The 21,151-nt window shown below is 38.7% G+C and overlaps 1 protein-coding gene across 3 annotated transcripts; it reads left to right on the forward strand.

The window, feature by feature from the left end:
- The first annotated feature begins 310 nt into the window (after window positions 1-310).
- On the forward strand, window positions 311-20,618 carry LOC310986214 (natural resistance-associated macrophage protein 2-like). Of its 3 annotated transcripts, none has more exons than XM_083972039.1 (17): window positions 311-497; window positions 4,185-4,270; window positions 6,835-6,971; window positions 7,453-7,572; window positions 8,285-8,404; window positions 9,128-9,234; window positions 9,348-9,418; window positions 10,190-10,257; window positions 10,975-11,130; window positions 11,224-11,382; window positions 11,504-11,590; window positions 12,551-12,670; window positions 12,767-12,916; window positions 13,099-13,172; window positions 15,148-15,301; window positions 16,622-16,675; window positions 20,509-20,618. In XM_083972039.1, exons 2-17 carry the CDS (start codon window positions 4,237-4,239, stop codon window positions 20,584-20,586), a joined length of 1,689 nt encoding a protein of 562 aa, XP_083828165.1. In that variant the 5' UTR covers window positions 311-497; window positions 4,185-4,236; the 3' UTR covers window positions 20,587-20,618. The 3 variants fall into 3 exon arrangements, with proteins under 3 accessions (XP_083828165.1, XP_083828166.1, XP_083828167.1); XM_083972040.1 differs by lacking the exon at window positions 311-497 and adding an exon at window positions 2,428-2,521; XM_083972041.1 differs by lacking the exons at window positions 311-497; window positions 4,185-4,270 and adding an exon at window positions 5,866-5,928.
- Window positions 20,619-21,151: the final 533 nt, after the last annotated feature.

Raw genomic sequence — 21,151 nt, forward strand, 5'->3', positions numbered from 1 at the left:
AAAAAGTATTAAAGTGCTAAGTCATTGTTAAAAAAACTAAACTAAACTAAAACTAAATTCATGGTAACTGTTTTGGCTATTACTTACTTTAAACATTTAGATTTTACATACAAATCACATTATATGGTAAGCAAATCATTTTTAGTGAGTTAGATAAGATAAACTGCGGTTGGGTCACCCTGACAACGGGTGCACCTGACAACCTGATCCCATGACAACGGTTGCACCTGACAACCTGATCCCAGGGCTGAATCGCTCGTTTCTCGTCTCGACCAATCAGGAAGAAGCCCAGGAACCCCGCACATGCGCAGTGCGACCTCCACTCACTCACACATACGTTACACACGGTAGATACGACTTTGCCGGAATTTAGCTCGCTAACATGCTACTGAGCTAACACACGTATACACATGGTTTCCGTCTGAAAAAAACAGACACCTTTAATCGACAGGATAGGACGCATCCTGTTGTTTTACCTTCTCATAGCTTATACACAGGTAAGGACGTTTTAATACTTTCTCTGTCAGTTCCCACCAGGTGGCTAACTCGTTAGCTTGACAGTATCAGTGAACCGGCAATGTTGATATTGGCGCACGGGATGTGTTTGTAATCGATAGGATTTGATGTTAGACGGTGGTGGTCAAGGCTGCTTGGTTCACATACTGTATGGCTAATTCACATCATTAATGGTAGCTTGTTTGTTTTATAGCTGGGTGATTAAACTGTATTAACTATAACACAAGTGACCAGGTCGAGGGGTCAAGTGTGGTTTTCTGGGTTAAACTGTGATTACAGCCTCACTTCTGCTCACTTCTCAGTCTGGGGGTGTGTTAAATATATTTTAGCTTTATTAAAGTGAGTTGTCATTAGTTCGTTTCACAGTAACTGGGGTGGTAATACAGAGGTCAAAGCTGTAAATCAGAGCATCAGTCATCTTTATGGTCATTATTATGTCAAGTAGCCTATCCTCTGGCTCTTTGAATGCTGTTATTCTTTGTATGATAGTGAACGGATGATATTGAAGCTTTGCATTGTTTAAACAATTCATGGGCTAACAAAGTGAAGGATAATAAACAACTAACTAACAAGGTGTTATTAATAACTTTAGGTTTCATTATCACCACAAGTGTTGCTGGAGTTTGGAGCTTTTCTTTCTTCATGCACCTTGAATATTAGGCTAAGTGATGACTGTGGTGGAAACTTACTTTGCATGAATAGGATAAAGTGTCAAAACCTACAAAAACATAATATTCCTCTTCGTGCATTTCCTAGAGGAGTACAATGAATCCACTGACTCACAACTTGTAGTGAGTAATGAATACATGAAATGATGAAATGATGTGCAAGAACAGAAATCAGTTTTGTGAAACTGTGTAATGCACATCTATTAACCTGTCAAATAACTTGATAGATAAGATGCCTATATCTTCTTCTTACATGTGAATTATTAACTTTCACATGGGCACGTTGAGTCACAGCTCTACAGAACATGCAGCCAGTTAAAAAAAAAAAAGAGGAAGTAAGATGATAAATATACCATCAACACCTCTTGTCAGTTACATTATGAAAAAAGTTCCACTTTATTTGTTAGATTTCACTTGTTGTTGTTAGGCCATGGAAAACACAGGTATAAGGTAGTTCAGTCAGTAACGCTGTGGGTTCGGTGTCGGCACGTTCTCGATCAGCCAGTTTTTGCCAGAGCCAAAATTCTTGAACACAGAGTTTCCTGGATCGACGGCATCACACACAACAACACAACTCACTGTTCAACCTTCACAGGAACTGAATGTCCATTGTGTTGATCGGAGCTGTGCAGCAGGTGTTGGATGTGCATGTTTTCATATTTTGTTGCAGCTCCTTTGTGGCATAAACATATCACAGATGCATAACATTTCAAAATACTTGTCTTTGATGTTTGCCATCGCTGTGTTGAGCTTCTTTTCATTTTATATATTTTATATCTATGGAAGTGTAAAAGTCTGTTAAAGCTCCTAGAATTGAGGGGCGTAACATTGAAGACCATTTGTCAGTTTGGGAGTTGTCATTGATCTACAGTTGTGATTGTAAAATCTGTTCTGTGCAGATTAGGTTCACAGGTTCACATAAGGTCCAGTAGTGGAAGCTGGATGGATAACTAATGTTTTAAGTAGGTTTAATATTTTCAAATTCAGATTTATAATAGTTGTAACATCAAAATCCACCATGTAGGTGAATGTGTAAGTTTATGTTATTCATTCTGAAAATCATACGCTTTGATTTGTTTGAGGAAATTCTTGCTACTTTAAGTCTTTTAATGTCAGAGTCTCTCTCTCTTTATCACCACTTACACGTGGGTGCTTGTGGTATTTGACAAGATTAGTGCTGACACATTAAACGATAGTTACACAATCCAGGACTGGAGTCCAGGTCACAGCACAGAACGAAAAGCACAACAGCTGCTTCTGCTGCTGCTGCTGTTGCTGCTGCTGCTGCTGCTGGGAGCTGATCAAAAAACAACAGCAGGAGCTCCTTCACATTCAGTGTGAGGAAAAAGAAAAAGATAAATGATGCAGATCTGAAGCTGAAAAACAAACAGAGTTAAAACCTGCACACTGAAGTTTTCCTCTGTCGTCTTTATGAGTAAACATCAGACGTGATGAGACATGTGGGTGACGGTGAGATCACTTCCACTGTCGCTGGACGTTGTTCTCTCACACCCGGTTGGTTGGTGGGATTATACTCAGTGTTGTATGAGACACACGCTGCTGGGTGGTCGCTGAGAGACGTAGGAGAGGTGCACAGAGTTGTTTGAGTTTCAGAAGCACATGATGTACCTGAACTGCTAGAAATATCTGGATAATTTGTACTAGTTTGGGATTATAAATGGTTCGTTATTGATTTTATCTTCTGTGGTGACAGTAGACTTTGGGTGGTGTCCGAAATAAACACAAATAGTGCTGCACACAATATACAAAACAATTTTTAGAGTATATAGGCAGGTGTTGTGATTGTGATCAAAGTTGGAATTTGTCACTTTTGCTTTTGTGATTTATCTTGAGTCTCGTATCAAAACAAAGTTGAGATTCTTGGCGTTTGAGATTTGTTGAGCAGCTCCTGCCATTTATTTAAGTATTCCACTTTTTGCAATGTTGTGATTTTGATTATATATGGATTCATTGTGCTGACCTAATTTAAACCTAATTTTATAGTCTTTGTAGCGTGTTCAGTAACTTGAATGACTGCTGAGTCTGCAGCCGCAGCTCTGCATACATACATAACTGTCTGCGGTTAGATCGATCCTGCAGTTTACTGTTAAATCTAACCTGTTTTAAAAGTTATATCTTTTACAATTATTTCCCTTATTGATTTTATTTCCTGTCTTTTATCTTTAAGTGAGTGTTTGATTTTTGTTTTTCTAAAGAAAGCTGCAAAATTGGAGTGTGAGAAAGAACAATTAAGTTCCTTATTTTTGTTGTCACTTCACAAAAGGCCAGTTGGAATAAAGCTCACGACCTTTGCGACACCTTTCACACTCACATTGTGCTGCTAACTGGTGTATTAGTCATATTTTTAGTATTTTTAGATTGTTTTTCTTTGATGATGATGATGATAATGATGATGATGATGGTGGTTGGTTACTCAGGGCACATGATCGCCCAGAGGAAGTGGCACTCGGATGGAAACCGGCTGTCTGGGAAAGCTGCTCCGTCTGCAGCCTCATATGACCACAGAGTCATGTGATCTCAGACTCGGCCTCGGCTCTGTGCTGTGCTGTTATAAAACCATCCAGTCTTGTTTGAGTTTCGAGGCTCCAGTTTTTTTTTTTTTTTTTTTACACCGTTGTGAGCCGAAGGTTAGAGAAAGGATGGATGTGATGGAAGTGAAACTGCGACGCAACTCGTTTCCTATTGAGAGTTCTCTATACAACGACCCTTACACATACTGTTAAATGTTGTCGAGTCACTTTGACACTTATGACTCGTGATTTTTTTTAAATGTTGTTGCCCTTTTAATAGAAAAGAGAACAAATTTTTGCTGAGTCGTGTCTCGTGTTGATGTGGGAAAAAAAAGCTGAAGTTTTCCGACCAAAAAGCTTCACTTAATGCAGCACAACAACCGCAGCTTCACCCTCACCTCAACAACCACGGAGATGTGTCTCATGTTTGTCCAACTTGTGTAACTTCAGTGTTGTTGTGTTTCTGCAGGGAGGCTGACATCCATCCCTCTGACATCCCAGGGATCCCTCAGCCTGCCCTGATGAAGACCATGCAAGACGACGACCTCATGGAAGGTAACGGCTGTAAAAGATAACACACACACACACACACACCCTGCTGCACCAAGCTGCGTATAGGCTCAGCGTCGGTGTTAAAACAACATTTCACATCAGTATATTTCACTTTTACAGCGCCACAGTTCAACTTTTAAAAACTTTTTTTTTTACAATAAGGAGTTAATCCAATCCACTTTATTTACTGTATATAGCACATTTCCAAAACATAAAAGTTTACCAAAGTGCTCCACAGTGATTTACATACAGGACATAGAGCACAAAACGGTTAACATAAACAAAAAAAATTACTTAAAAAAGACTAAAAAGGAATAAGAAAGAGCCATAAAAGAAGAGACAGATAAAAAATACAATAAAATGAGAATAAAAAGACAAACAAGAACAGAGGTTTGGGTTTTAGATTTAGGTTTTTTTTATTTAGCACACATTTAAACTCAATGGTGCAAGGAGGGAACGAAGCCCTTTCAATATTTACAAGCAATTCAGATTTCAGAGGCTAAAAAATAAACATTGAAAAAGAAGATAAAGTGCATACATAATCGATGTTCTGTGTACAAAATGAGGAGATAGAAAACAGAGTAATTAATAACAAGTAGAGGCAATAGAAATCAAGTACAAAATATTCATATATATACTATTAGGGGTTGTAATCACAGAGAATAAGGATGTAGAGCAATGGAGAGGGCGGGAAGTGACTGTATGTAATATATGGAGGATTCATGAAAGGTTAAGATGTTTTTTTTAAGCTGCTTTTTAAAGAGTGAGTGGGAAGATGTGGATCTTAAAGAAGGAGGTAATCTATTCCAAAGCACAGGACCTCTATAGGACATGTTAAACTGATGAGGAACTAAGCAGGATTTCCCCCGTGGCTATGCTACATTTTTACCTTAATTAAAAAGCTCCAGAGTAATTGTGATAGTTAACTACACGACTTATTACGAGTTAGAACGGAGGCTCTCTGTCTTCCACTTGGTGTCTCACGGCTGAAAACCAACCTTGTAACATCAGTGTAGTTACTCGCTCGGCGCCCCGGTCGGTGTCCCAGCTCTCCTCTCACTCTGCGGCACCGCGACACAAACGCGCTCCGTAACCCATAAAGATAAGACTACACAAATATATACACACGTCGTAACATCGTATGTGTTATATAACGTCTTCCACCGCTCCATGAGTGATTGATTTTTTTCGCCGGCTTCGTTGTAAACAAATGCACATGGCCCGGCGGAGGGTTAGCAGCACAGAGGAAAAGCAACCAGACTTGCATAGTTCCTCTTTAAGATGTGATTTAAATCTTGTTAATTTTCAGTTTCTTCTATGAACTCTACAGCTGCTTGCGTGATGCTGTGTGATCTGTAAAAAAAAAAGTAAAGGTCAGGTGACACTGTTATTTGTGCCTGAGGTTTAATATGTCGACAACCAGCAGCACAGGTTTGGCCTTTGTCTGTCTCTCTCTCTCTCTCTCTCTCTCTGTGTGTCGGACGGTCTCTGTTAGAGTAGAAACAGATGATGACGATGATGTCATAATGATATTGTGACATCTTAGACACGAGTCGTATAAAAGCAGAGACATAATGAGGGAACAGTGGACTTTGGGGCCGGCAGTGAGTGAGTGAGTGAGTTGGAGATGGAGCGAAGACAGAATGAAAAGTCCAAACTCAGTGAGTATCGTAGCACACGACTTCTGCGGCTGTAATTAAAGGGTTAATCATAATTATATATACCGGTATTTGTCTGAAATGTTTTAAACAGTGGTTATAGATCACAGAAGAGCTTTTAATTTAAAGGTTTTAGTTGTGTTGTGTTGTGTGTACGTTCACTCACTGATCCGTTGAGCTTTATCTCTTTATTGTGTTCTCGGTCACTGGGTTCAAGATTGGAATAATGTGGCTGTTCAGTAATTACATGTTTTTCTTATTGACCAACTACAAACATGTAATTTAAAGTCTGAATCAGTGAAGTGGCAGCTGCTTTACACATATAAACATATAGTCCAAATTGCTTTATCTCAATGCAGAATAGTTCTTTGATAAAACATTCAAGCATTTCCCTTTGTAGACGTAGATGAAATATGTTGTTAAGTTATTCAAAAAGCTGGAAATGGCTCGTTCAGGTGTTTCTTAATTCCCTGTAAACTTCTCTTTAATCTTTTTGAAAGGATAAATATGTAAATTCAGATAAGATAAAAACATAAATACTAAATACGTGGACTTTAAATAGTGAATAATGACTGCTTTCAGCTTTCTTAAACAGTTGGACGAATTGTATTTTTCTTTCTTAATCAGATGAACTCAGTGTTTCATAGAGGAAACGATGCATTATTTTGTAATTTCGGTATCAGCACGTTGCAGGCAGGACAACAAATCCACATCTCAGTAATTAAGCTACTGTTTGAAACATTTTCATCATAATGAAAACCACAAGAATGAAGAAACTGGCATCTGACAGAAAAGCCTGGAGGCACAAACGATAATGATTGTTCAGTTCTGTATCTGTAATGTATCTCATCATCATCACTCTCACTTCTTTGTCCTCGTGTGGTTTCTCTTCCCCTGTGGTTTTTCCAGAGGACTCGGCTCAGGAGAACGGAGCGCAGTCCAACCAGTACAGCTCCATCTCTCCTCCGGCCTCGCCCGAGGTGCAGGAGGAGCCGTTCTCCACCTACTTCGAAGACAAGGTGCCGATCCCCGAAGGTGGCAACCAGGTACGTAACGACAACTGGTTCATTATTTATCTATTATTATATATTAGGGGTGTAACGGTATTTGTATTTATCACGATTTGGTGCACACAGTCATATGACGAATATGTCAGATTGAGTATTTGAAAGCCTACATATACATTAACTGTGTAAAACAACATTGATGTTAGTTTCTTTTTTAAGTGCTACCAGGGTGTTTTTTCCTCTAGAATGAATAAATGGTATTATAACATTCCTAATGCACTTGTTTTATGTTCTATATTATTCTATATTTCTATTTATTTTTTACTTTTATAACAGAAGATGGTTATTAGTTTTACATTCAATTGGTGTCTGTTTTTTACATATGTGACTTTTTTTTGCTTTTTGCCCGTTGCACCGAATCCGTACCGAACCGTGACTTGTGTGCACCGTTACACCCCGATTATATATACTGTACAGTAGCAGTGGTTTTATATTCTTCTTTCTTTTCTTTTCCGTTTAGATCTTCAGTTTCCGTAAACTCTGGGCCTTCACTGGACCGGGGTTTTTGATGAGCATTGCGTATCTGGACCCAGGGAACATTGAGTCCGACCTGCAGTCTGGAGCTAAAGCTGGCTTCAAGGTGACGCATACAAACGTTACAGCTGATATTTATTTTATTTTTATTTTTTAAAGATACCTAGTGAAGGTTACTTTTGGTTATAAAAGAGTCTCATATTCAATCTACGTTACCCACACTTGTTTTTTATGTGTCCATTTTCGATAAATATAATACATCGTTTTATCTTTGTAGTTATTTTGATATTATTATTATTACTTAGTGGTCGGCTCGCCCAGCGTTTCCTCGGAAAGACAGAGCGATTTACTGCATCCTGCTAGAGGCTGTTCTTAAGGATTTTAAATAAATTTCCAAAGTAATTTGCTTAAAACTGCTCACAAAAAAGTGAGTCTGGAGCCCTGACGCTCATGGGAAATGTAATGTCTTCATCCCGGCAAAACATGAAAGTTCCTCGGAGGGGCTTTAAATATTTTTATTAGGAGGGAAGGCACATAAGAACAGAAACCAATTAATGTCATATTTACAGTACATTGAGTATCACATCACATCTGTATCACAATTAATATATAACCACATGATACAATAGAAATACTGTGCATCTCGATGAATGAAGAGCAACAAGGCATACAGTCGACCTCCTTATATAATATAATAAATCATAATAATAAATAAATAACTAAGGATACTTGGTATGTGATATGTTTTATTGTACTTTGACAGTTTAGTTTTCATTAGTTGTGAGTCGGTGCTGATGTTGTCGTCCCCGTGTCTCCAGCTCCTGTGGGTGCTGCTGTTCGCCACCATCATCGGGCTGCTGCTGCAGCGGTTAGCCGCTCGCCTCGGGGTCGTCACGGGGATGCACCTGGCTGAAGTCTGCAACCGCCAGTATCCCACTGTGAGTATCTACGACCCCCATCACACACTGAACTTCCTCTTTTTCGTTGTTGTACATTAAAGGGATAGTTCAACATTTTGGCAAATTGGCCCATTGCCATAATCCCTATAGTTTTAGCAGTAGGTTTGTTACCTTTAATTGTTGGTGCAAGCTGCTTTTAGAACGGCGGAGCAGAGCCGTGAGCTGCTCAGAGCTACACTATGGAGACTAATGGGATTTCTTGGTTTTCCCTCATTGAACTCATCAAATACACAATCCAACAACTCCACAACGCTCTGGTGGACAAGTTGTGACCTGCACATTCACCACGCTATGAGATAATAACAGAACGTTACCAGATAGAGTTGTTTTAGAGGGAAATTCATGCAAAACAGCTAATGCACGTTCCTGTTGGAGGCAGTTTTTCATCAAGCAGTCTCTGAATTTCCCTCTAAAACAACTCTGTCTGTTAACGTTGTGTTATTATCTCATAGCGTGGTGAATGTGCAGGTCACAACTTGTCCACCAGAGCGTTTTGGAGTTGTTGGATTGTGTATTTGATGAGTTTGATGAGGGAAACCAAGAAATCCCATGAGCCTCCGTATCGTAGCTCTGCTCCGCCGTTCTAAAAACAGCTTGCACCGACAAATAAAGTATTTTTTCAATTTGCCAAAATGCTGCACTATCCCTTTAACTATTTATATATGAGTGCTTTATTTTTCTTAAATCATTTTCCCCATCCAGGTTCCTCGCGTCCTCCTCTGGCTGATGGTCGAACTGGCGATTATCGGCTCGGACATGCAGGAGGTCATCGGCTGTGCCATCGCTCTCAACCTCCTCTCAGTGGGAAAGTAAGATCTTTTCCTGCTGCTCAACAGACACATTGAGTTTTTAGTTTACAGTGTTTTTTTTTTGGTGTTTTTTTCTGTCATGGTGATAAAAACCGACTCTGTTTCTCCTGCAGGATCCCACTGTGGGCAGGAGTCCTCATCACCATCACCGACACGTTTGTGTTCCTCTTCCTAGACAAATATGGTAGGTGGAGGTGGTTTTTCTCTTGATTCTCTTTATTATTCCAGCCTCTTTTATCGGTGCCGTTGCTCCTCTGTCCTCTCACCTAAAGTCTCATGCAAAAAATCTTGGTCTCTTCTTTGACTCTGCTTTTAAATTTGACAAACAAATCAACTAACCCTCTATCTAAGATCCATTGCTAAACTCCTAGAAATTCTGGTTCATGTCTTTATTTCCTTCCAATTAGATGACTCTCACTCTGCAAAACACAGGATTGATTTTAAGAAGCAGTTTTTTTTTTTTTAAAGCACAGTGTAGAGGGCTAGCACCAGGTTATATCTCTGAACTCCTCACTCCCTCCTCCATCTCTCGTCCCCTCAGATCCTCTGACAAATCTCTGCTTTCCATCCCATAGCTATACAAAGTAAAAAAAAACAAAAAAAACAGAGGTGACAGAGCTTCTTCAGTTGCAGCTCCAAAACTGTGGAATAATTTGCAAACAAACAGTTCGTTCTTCATTCTCCATTAATATTTTCAAAACACGGCTAAAACAATGCTGTCTCTTTTCCACAGCATTTGATTCAGCATAGTACAAATACTCCATCATCCCCTGAGTTTTATTTTATTACCCTCTCTCTCTTTTTTTATTTATTCTTTTGTTTTGTACATAATTGTAAAGCACATTTGTTGTTTTTAAATGTGCTCTATAAATAATGCTGACTTGATTTGACTCTGTGGATCTGCAAACTATTCGCCCCCAAAAGCTTTGTTGATACAGTTTCTGTCTCTTTGCAGGCCTGAGGAAACTTGAGGCGTTCTTTGGCTTCCTCATCACCGTCATGGCGATCAGCTTTGGTTACGAGGTGAGGCTCCTTTTTTTTAATGTTTCACTTAAACACTGTACAAATTACAAATTATTATGCAAATAAGATTTCAGTGAAGCAAACTTTTCTTTTCTTTTTTTTTTTTTTTTTTTAAAGTTTTTCAACGAGTGTGTTTAGATCACTGACATCACTGTCACAGACAGGTTTAGCAGTGAGTTTGCACGGTGAACCCTAATCAAAGAAGAACAACTTAAGGAGGTTCTTCGACATGATTATGCAACTCACAAGTTTATGGCAATATGTGCAAAAATAAGAAAACATTGGATATTTCATGAAAAATGAAAAACTGTTAAGTTACTTTGACCTTACTCATAGGATGAAGGCATAAAAGGGAGAAAAAGAAAGTGCATACACACTGTCACGTACAGCTAATAGACGTTATCCGTTATCCGTTTTTTCCCTTTTCAATTTGTGCACAAAATCGGACATTATAAAAACGAGTCATTATCTGTTCATTTTGGTTCTGGAAACAAATATTGAAGAAACAAGTTATTATTTTGTTTTTTTTAGTTTTGGTTTTATTTTGGACACACAATTAACTGAATGATACATGGATTTGTCAATTACATTGACTGTTTTGGAAAAAAAAGAACAAAAACAGCACATGCATAATCATTTGGAGCACAGTCTAGTTTTTACAGAGACATTTCTTTGAGCACGCTGACATGTTTGCCTGGCCTGCCTGTCTGTCTGTAGTACGTGCTGGTGAAGCCGGACCAAGGCGAGCTGCTGAAGGGGATGTTTCTACCGTACTGTGAAGGCTGTGGGCCGGCGCAGCTGGAGCAGGCCGTGGGCATCGTAGGCGCCGTCATCATGCCCCACAACATCTACCTGCACTCGGCGCTGGTCAAGGTCAGAACCTAAAAGAAATCAGTCAAAGTCAAAACTGAAAAGATTTGATTCATGTGGTGTTGATTGTTCCCGTTTTACTCCCTCGTGCTCCAGTCTCGGGAAGTGGATCGCAGGAATAAGAAGGACGTAAAAGAAGCCAACAAGTACTTCTTCATCGAGTCTGCCATCGCTCTCTTCATCTCGTTTCTCATCAACGTCTTCGTGGTGGCCGTCTTCGCCGAGGCCTTCTACGGAAAAACTAACATGGATGTGGTGAGTTCAGTTCACCAACTTCTCGCCAAGTTGGAGCATAATTGTTTGTTTTATGGATTGAAATTAAGTGAAATTGTTGCTCATTGTATTTGTATTATGTGTGTTTGTGTCTTGGTTGCAGAATAAAATGTGTAATGAAACTGGGATTCCACATTCAGACCTGTTCCCTGCCAACAACGGCACACTGGAGGTCGACATCTACAAGGGGGTGAGCATCATAGGCAGCTGGTGTCTATTATTATTAATATTATTATTAGATAATTGCACATGATTTAGTGGGAATCAGTTTAAACCCTCAGAACTGATTCATAATAAGAGGGAGAAAAAGAAGAAGAAGCAGAACTCTTCTCATCTTGTCACCAGACATTTAGCTGGACACTATTAAAAATAACTCAATGCCGTCACTTTGTTTATAGATAAACCAAAGCTGTATTACGCAAACTGGGGGTTTTCTCATTAGGAATGACTATGATGCACACTGCAAAAATGATTTTTCTAAAATACAAGAAAAAAAAAACACACCAAATCTGAGGAGAAAGGAGAAAGAGGAGATGATCTGAACATGCAGCAGGAAAGTTTTACTTGACAAGAAATCTTAAAAATAAGTTGGTTCAGTCGACTCTGATCAGAGATTTGAAATAAGTAGAAAATGCAGGTTTTTTTTAGGTCGAATTACTTGACATGAGATTTTCTTCAGCACAATAATTAGGAAATCCACCTGAACAGGACTCAACTCAAACTTTATTTATAAAGCGCTTTAAAAACAACCAAAGTTGACCAAAGTGCTGTAAAGATCAATAAAACATCCCATTATTAAAATACCATAAAATACATAAGTAAAGTGCAATAGAATACAAACCATAAATAAACACATAAAAGACAAATGAGTCAACTATCACAGCTACACCTACACACATGCATACAGAGACAACACCTACTGTGTGCTATATTGATCAGTTGATGTGTTGATGCTTTAACGAGCTCATTGTCTCAAATATGAATAAAAACAACTTCATCATTCTGAGGGTTTTGACTCCCTGAAAATCTTTGTTATTTATCAGCAGCCTCACGTAATATATATACTGTATATAGATATAGATATATATAGATACAGTAGATAGATGATGGATGAATAGATCATTAATTGTGGGCTCATGTCTTTGTTCAGGGAGTGGTTCTGGGATGTTTCTTCGGTCCTGCAGCTCTTTACATCTGGGCCGTGGGGATCCTGGCAGCCGGTCAGAGCTCCACCATGACGGGAACGTACTCTGGCCAGTTCGTCATGGAGGTGAGGAAGTCTTTTGCTAACGTTGTATTTAAGTAAAGATGCGTTTAAAGTGTGAACACTCACCTTTTTTTTTTAACTTTCCTAATTACTCATCAGGGTTTCCTGAACCTGCGGTGGTCTCGTTTTGCACGAGTGCTGCTGACCCGCTCCATCGCCATCGTACCCACTCTGCTGGTCGCCATCTTCCAGGACGTCCAGCATCTGACGGGCATGAACGACTTCCTGAACGTGCTTCAGAGCATGCAGGTCAGATCCGCTCACCAGGGATGCTATAAAAACCAACGCTGTGAAGAAAAGTTCTCCAACATTATTATCCACATGAGCCGACTTTCTGACACTTATCCTCCATGTGTTGTTTCTTTTTGTGCAGATCTTTTTTTACCCTTAATCCTGTAAAATATTCACTTTTTGACTTTTACATCCTACAGCTTCCGTTCGCTTTGATCCCAATCCTGACCTTCACCAGTCTGACGTCCATCATGAACGACTTTGCAAACGGATTGTGAGTGAAAACTGTTTTTTTTTTTATCATTATTTGTTTCTCCTAACAGCACATGATGTATCTGTTAATCATATGCACTGTATTATATTGTTCACACAAAGAATTATTATCTAGATTCTAGTTCAGTGAGGCGTCACTTGTCAGTTTTGTCTGTGGATCAGAGAGCGCACCTGAGTATAAGCTGCACCAGCTAAATTTTAAAATAAAATACATATATAGGCTGCACTTGGATATAAGCCGCAGGTTTTCATGTTGTAACATGAGATATTTATTTACACAGAAAGACAGTAGGGAACTGTGCAAGTCCGCTCGCTTTTCTGCTGTTTTGGTTACGCTCCTCTCGCCCATGTGCATTTGTTTACAACGAAGCCGGCGAAAAACCAATAAATGGAGCGGCGGATAAGGTTACAAAACATATAAGATGTTACGGCGTGTGTGTTGGTGTAGTCTTAACCGTCATTAACACAAGATTATGGGTTACGGAGCGCGTTTGTGTTGCGGTGCAGCAGAGATGAGAGCTGGGACACCGGGGCGGGGAAAAAAGTAGCAGCTTATAGTTCGGAAAGTACAGTACTAATGATGATTTCCACCATTTTATTCTTATTAAAGGACAGTTCCAGACAAATTCAACCTGGGGCTTTAGTTTCCTAAAATTTTGGGTCTAAAATAATGAATCTAAAGCTTTTCTTTTTAATGTTCTGCAGTAGTTGTTGTAGTTGTATGGGGGGAGTCAGGATCGATAGAGCATTGTAGTGTGTGAGTGTGTGTGAATGGGCATCTGTGTCTTTATATTGTATCATGTGTCTGTTTTTTTTTTTGTTGTTTTTGTTTTGTTTTTCGTCTGTTTGTTTGTTCTGCTTACTTTCTTTGTATATTATAATGTACTATGTATGTTTGTATTTCCGTTGATAACATGGACCCCCTCGAAAATGAGATGGCACATCTCAAGGGGCTATCCTGTAAAATAAAGTCATAAAAAAAAGTTATGTCTGTCCCCACTTTGCCACGGCAGCATACAGTATAATGTGAGCGAATGGATCTTAGGCTGTTTACATCCCACAAAACCACAATTTCTTTCCACAATGTCAGATTCAAACAAACACAGAGGGTTTTATTTGAAGAAAGAGGTCAGAAACATACAAAGTCTCTTGCGAGAGTCTAGTTGACCGTCTCAGTATGTTTACAGGTCGTCTGAAGTTCCCGTCTGTTTTATCAACAAAGGAATATCAACTCGGAGGCACCACGTGTTCGTAGCAGTGAGAGTAACTCTGGATATTGGTTATTCTGCCTGTAAATATACTGAGAACATCACTTGACTCTTGTGCAAGACTTTGTATTACAGCTCCGTCATTATGTCTTTTGCTCTTTTCTTGACATCTGACATTGTCTGTGAAAAAGAAATTGTGGTTTTGTGGGATGTAAACAGCCTTGTAACAGCCATTATAGCTGCTGTGGCGATGCAGGGACAGACAGAACGACTGCAGAACAGGAGACATTAAAAAGAAAATCTCTTTTAGACCTAAAATATTAGGAAACTAGAGCCCCACTAGAGTTGAATTTGTCTGGAATTGTCCTTTAACCAAATATAAATCTTCACAGAGACTCCTGACTTGATCTGTGTTGGGATCAAAGTCAGGTCGACCTGAAACCAGGTGAATTTACTCTGGTTCAGTTATTTATTAACTGGTCAAATTCAACTCCAGTGTCTGTTCAGAAATGTTCAGATTCAGACTGATCTGTGATCTGTGATTTAAGTTGGAAACTTATTTATGAAAATTAAATCACCCCAACCGGTCACTTTGTTGTGTATGGATGAGTCAAAGCCGCATTACGCAAACTAGGGATTTACTCTAATCTGCAAAACGTCATCACAGTTGCGAGAACATGGAGTATTACTCAGCTCTGTTCCTGTGAGAGAGAAGGAAACTTTATTTCTCAATGGTTCAATAGTTTCTTCCTCTTCTTCTTTTTTTAGGGCCTGGAAGATTTCCGGCGGCGGCCTCATCCTGATGGTTTTAGCAATCAACATGTACTTTGTGGTGGTTTACGTGACGGCGCTGAACAGCGTGCTGCTCTACGTCCTCGCCGCTCTGCTCTCCGTCGCCTACCTCTGCTTCGTTTGCTACTTGGTGAGTAGTTGGCACGACGGATAACATTACACTCTTTTACTTTTAGTGCAGACAGTGTTTCTGTGACAAAGCATAAACATGTTTGCCACGTTTTAATCATCCACCTTATTTAACTCACTTGCTCAGTCTAAGCACAAATAAATTGCATTTTAAAATCTTGTTCCAAAAGTGATGCAGTTATTATCCTGTATTTATCCAACTTTTTACCTTTTTACCAGAGATTTCCTGATAGATTTCTAAACTTAGCTGCTCTCCTACTTATGGGAACATGTTGTGCACGTTGACTAGTGTGCAAAATCAGAAGTACATTGCAGTCAACTGAATACTCATCCCCACATTTCTCCTTTCAATATGTTTAAATCTCACATTCAACATAGAAAGTACAGTGGTAAAATCAAAAAACGTACAGTATAAGAAATAAAATAATACGATTTCTTCAGAAATGTTGATTCTCTTGGGGAAAAACATCACATTTAAATGGTCTGAGCCGTTCTTTGGGCTCATTATACTGATTTGGAAAAGTGTAACTGTTAGAAAGTGGGTTAAACCAGATGCTCCATCTATATACAACTGGTTTAATATTGCTTATTGAATATTTAGAATAGAAAAAATCACATCTGGAAGGAATGTGCATTTAAAGGGACAACGAGGAGTTTCTATTCGGTTATAAAAAAGTATCACGTTAATGTGGATGAATCTCCGCTACCCACACTTGTTAATGGGCCCATTTTCGATAAATATATCGTTCTGTCTCTATCGTTATTTTGTTATTGTTAGTGGTGGCGGAGATGCTGGTCGAGCCGACCAGCGTTTCTTTACTTTCGGTTTCGCAACGAGTCATGAGAATAACGCAGCTGAATCGCCGTTTATGGTTGGAACTACGATGGTATGTGAACCTCTTTGAACCTCTGACTTTAATTCTTGATGAATGAAAACATGAGTCTGTCTTGCGCCGGTCAAAAGAATTTTACGGTGCGCGGAGGCTCATAAATGTAGTGTGGAAACGCTTCGCTTTTCCAAAACTCCTCGTTGTCCCTTTAATTCATTTTCCTGCTGTTAAGATTTTATTCACTTTTGTTTTCTCATCACAATTGCTCTCTCATTCTGTTCATTCTTATAATTGCATTGTAAAAGAAAGAAAATTCTCTGTGTAAAAGCATTAACTATTGTGTTTCTGTGCTGAAATGATCTAAAGTTAAGTGTCTCTTTGTTGTTTTTAAGTGAAATCATAAATCCTCCACCATGCATTAGACTGAACACAAACCCCTCTCTCCTCTCTCTCTGCTCTCTCTCTCTCTGCTCTGTGTGTTTGCTCTGCAGGCTTGGCACTGTCTGGTTGCCCTGGGAGTCTCGTGCCTGGACTGTGGCAGCAGGGTAAGAGAGCGACCTGCTGTGTTGATAGAGGAACAGTCAGAGTACGACTCGTAGAGCTGAACAGGACATGTAACCGCCGGCTTCCTCTTCTTTCCTCTCGGAGACTCTGACTCCTGTTACACAACCAGGACCGGTCCAGATCGCTTAGGATCTCGAAAGCACATTTTCTGCTTTTATGTCACGTGTTTATTATTTTTGTGCAGGGCTGGGTATCAAAACTTGGTGCTTTTTAGGTAATAAATCAACCAATCAATCAAATTTATTAACAATACACCAGCACATATATCAGATACCAGTGTTTGATGCTCTAAGGGAACATACGCACACCATGTTTTTGTTGCTCTTTAATTGTTAACAGTCCTGTAAAAACACTGTGACATGAGTTATTTACATGACTTTATTGATAATTCACCTAATTGTCAATATATTCAGACTTTATAAAACGTGTTGTAGACGTTTGGGGGAAAGCAGCTCAGAGGAAATTGGTGAGAAAATTAAGATTTTACACAGAAGCTCCAGTGATTTTCAGATTTAAACTGACATGACATGACGATGTGTAAGTTTCTGCAGCAGAAACTTATGAAAATCACATTTAAGGTGAAATTATAACAAGTAAAATAATAGTTTTAAGCTATAAATATATTTTTAATAATAAAAACAAGACCAGACATCCACATTTGCAGTTGTTATATTGTTCTTTATAGATCTATAAAGAGCAGCCGATGGTTTTCCACAGTTATTTCTTAGTAGCTCTGTTTCCATTAAGTCTCAGTCTACCTCAACTTCCTCTACTATTCTACTCTCTGTAGCAGCTTGATTCAACATTATCTTAATTATTTTTATTTTTAACTCTGTGAACTAAAAATCTCCAAACTGATATCCAGCCCTGATGATGTTGTGAAGGAAAAGAAAAAAAAACAACTTTTGCTTTCGAAGGTTTGTGATGTTTTGAGCTGATTCCTGTCTACTCTGCACATGTCAACGTATAGAAGCTTAAAGTGGCAACAAGTTTCAGTATCATTGCACAAGTTTTTACCTCACTGTGTGTGTCAAGTAAGTTCCTGGTTTTGTCCAGAGTGGACGACATCTGAAATATGCAGCCGCGTCCTCAGAGCCTCTTTTTAGTGCCTCAGTGTTAAAGACACCAGCAGCAGCAGCAGCAGCAGCGCGGGTTGGTCAGTGGAATTAATGGAAAATGAGCATTAAAAGATATATATTTTTAACAGTGCAAAGGCGGCAGAGCTCAGCTGTTGGATGTATAGATATGTAAATCTTTAAAACATTTTTGTTTTGTTTTGTTTTGTTTTGTTCTGTGAATCCAGAATACCTCTCTCTTTGCCTCATTTTTTTTGTTTTATTCAGCATCATTTGCATTATTCAGCATCAGCTTCCTGAAACTGCGACATCTTTTATCCTGCTGTGCAGAGAGAAGCGAAGTTTAAAAATAATTGTTGTGGCTGTCATGACAAAGACGAAGAAAAAGAAGAAAAAGAAGAAAAACCTAGTGCAAAGATAGCCAGGGTTATTTCTACAGCCCATAATCACCATAATCGTCTGGCTCTGTGGGCCGGCGGAGGTAGTCATTTTGTGAATGAAAGTCTAAAAATACTACAGCTCACATATTCAGGTCAGACGGTGCAACAACACGAGTTATTCAATACCTCCTCATGTTTTGGCTCTGGGTTTAATGAGTTTAGAGGAGTCACATGATGCAAAGGCAAAATAAAAAATGGGACATTCTGCTTTTATTTGTTCTCAAAATAAAAGTTTAAACACAGCTTGTTTTTTTTTTACTCAAACAATAGGCATATTTAATTAAAGATTATTTATGATTATACAGTATATTGATAGCATATATTGACACATCATATCTGACACTCATCATACGCACATACACATCAGGATGAGTCTGATGTGAAGATGATCCTGTTGTTCCCACGGTTTATAAGGGAGGAAGTGATTCAATGTCACATCATTAGTCACTTTCACATTTAAACTACGGTGGCCCCGAGGGTTCAATTCAGTTCAGTTCGCTGCAGCCGTGAGAAAACACATGCAAAAACATTAACATGCTTCAGATTCAGAAAATATAACTTGACGACACATTCTTTCCAGTGCATGTTTTCATGAATTTGCAGCACATTTATGTTTTTGCAGGTGTTGTGCATTGAGTTGAGCCCTCAGGGCCACCGTACAGAAACACTTCAACAGCTTTACCATGCTGACATGGCTGCAGCCTGCTACACTTTCAACTGACAGCAGAAAAAAAAGTGTTTATGTCTGTTATGTTTCTAATTTCTTAAAAGAAATGAAGAAAAACATGATTTAAAAACTTTAAAATGAGATGGTATATCGTGCACTGACACGCCTCACTGAGCTATATCCATGTAAGATGTAAATATTAACCTATAAGAGCATTAACATTGAACTGTGGATGACACGGTTTCCTACAGTTAAGGGATGCATAATAATATGTGATGATAAACAGCAGAGTGGCAGCTGTTTGTCTTGTCCCAGTAATCACAGTAAAGGTCTCAGGTTCTTTCAGAAGTTATTGTGCTATGAAATATTCACTTTATGGTAGCTGCAGTTTAAAGTTCTCAAAGGTTTTCATAGATCAGAAGATTCTCGAAGGTTTTTAATCGAGGTGTAACGTCACATTTTCAGGTGTTTGTCAGTCTGATAACCACTCTGTCATATTGATGCCTCTCTCTCTGATGGAAATACAACAATAACATTTTAACTGTTACAGAAACACAAACTCCAGTGTCGTCCTGTACGCTGAAGTTTACATCATTTCTAGACTGTATCTTCTGAAATTACCTCTATTTTTATTTTTTTTTTGGCTCCTTTTCATGGGATTATTAAATAAACAAGTGTCTGTCCTTTTGCTGCTGGATGAAAAAAAACCACCATGTGTCCAAAAATAAATGGGAACTAATGGATACATGGACATTTGTTGGTGTCTTCTGTCCGAATGTCTGAGGAAGAACTCGTGTGCATTTTTAGTTGTAGTTACATTGGAAAAAACAAAAAAAAAGTCAACATCTGACATAGTTTTGTCATTATATTGATTTGATATGAGTGAATAATGTAATAAACTGGATAACTTACTGTACAACCTGCTAACTACAGTACAGAGCAGCTTTAATTTACAGTGTAATACCATCATTAGCTGGTAAATTGACCAGTGAGAATAATGTAAAATAGAAAATATGTCTGTATTAAAATGTTTTCTATGCATTGAGACAATATATATACAATAGAATAATTATATTTTCAGCTTCTGCAATCAGAGTAGATGTTAGACTGTAGCGCTGTGTGTAGTACAAACTAGTAAAAACTGTTTTCCAGGTTTAAATGAGGAAAGTTGAATTTGGAAAGTAGCTCTTTGACCCAAGGTGAGCACCCTTAATTTATAATCATAAAAACAAATCAAATTCAAATTCAAAAGTAATTGGACCTTATTTACCTCTGATCAAAACAACTGTTAATTAATTGTCTGATAAAAGAACAAAGTCAAATGTAGAGTTGGTTTTTAAGATGAGCTGCAGGAACACAGGTTATTACTGTATAAGGACATTGTGTGTACTTAGCAGGTAGTTCTGTGAGTTTTTACAGTATTTTCTTAATTATTTTTCATTTAAATTATCATTTGCAACATGATTTATTTATAAAATCCTCAGAATCATTGTTGAGCCAAAACTAATTGTGGCAAAAAAAAAAATCAGATGTTTTCTTTGTGTTATTTAAAATTATCTTCATGAATGTTAAAATAAAGTTGATTTCAGTGATTACAACAAGTCTCTATTCTTCCTCTCTGTCTCTTCCAGATGCCGATGGGTTTGTCGCGCCACACGGACATTTACCTGCTGAACGACATGGACTCGGACGCTGTGGCGGAGAGATAGGAGGAAGAGGAGGAGGAGGAGGAAGAGGAGGAGGAGGATGACGTGTTGCTCTGAGCCGACGTCAGGAGGAAACCGGTGGATCAGCTGACCTCTGGAGCTCGGTCAGCGTGAGTTCGTCTTCACCTCTCGGTGCCTCACACGTTTAAAGTGTCCTTGTAGCACACAGATACACACACAGGTGTCTAACCCTTTTCTGTGATGGATGTTTTCCATCAACACGCTGCAGGACACTAGGGCGATTATTGTCCTTTTTATATCTGCAAAAAAAATTCACTTTGGCAGCAAATGATAAGATAGATAAGAAAAAAAGAAACAAACACAAGACAAAAACTAGATAAGTCAAGTGTTTGGGAGGAGACAGGGGCTGGATTCACCAATATGTTCTTAAGAAAGATCTTAAGAAGAAAATTAAGAAGAAAGTTCTTAAGTGCAATTCCTCAATATTTTCTTAAGAACAGTTTTTTCTTACGAATTTCTTATTTTTCATACGCAAGTACTTCATAAAATACATCACTGCATTGCATTGCACGCGCCAACAAACAGCGTATCGTTTGCATCTTAACCG

The sequence above is a fragment of the Trachurus trachurus genome (genome assembly GCF_905171665.1).
Source record: "Trachurus trachurus genome assembly, chromosome: 5".
Classification (NCBI taxonomy): Eukaryota; Metazoa; Chordata; class Actinopteri; order Carangiformes; family Carangidae; genus Trachurus; species Trachurus trachurus.

What these genes read in the sequence shown, in the direction of transcription:
- LOC310986214 (XM_083972039.1), top strand. Translation starts at nt 4,237, where the DNA reads ATGAAGACCATGCAAGACGACGACCTCATGGAAG. An exon ending in TGCACTCGGCGCTGGTCAAG is followed by an intron (nt 11,131 to 11,223) that starts GTCAGAACCTAA and finishes CTCGTGCTCCAG; the next exon opens with TCTCGGGAAGTGGATCGCAG. An exon ending in CTGGCCAGTTCGTCATGGAG is followed by an intron (nt 12,671 to 12,766) that starts GTGAGGAAGTCT and finishes ATTACTCATCAG; the next exon opens with GGTTTCCTGAACCTGCGGTG.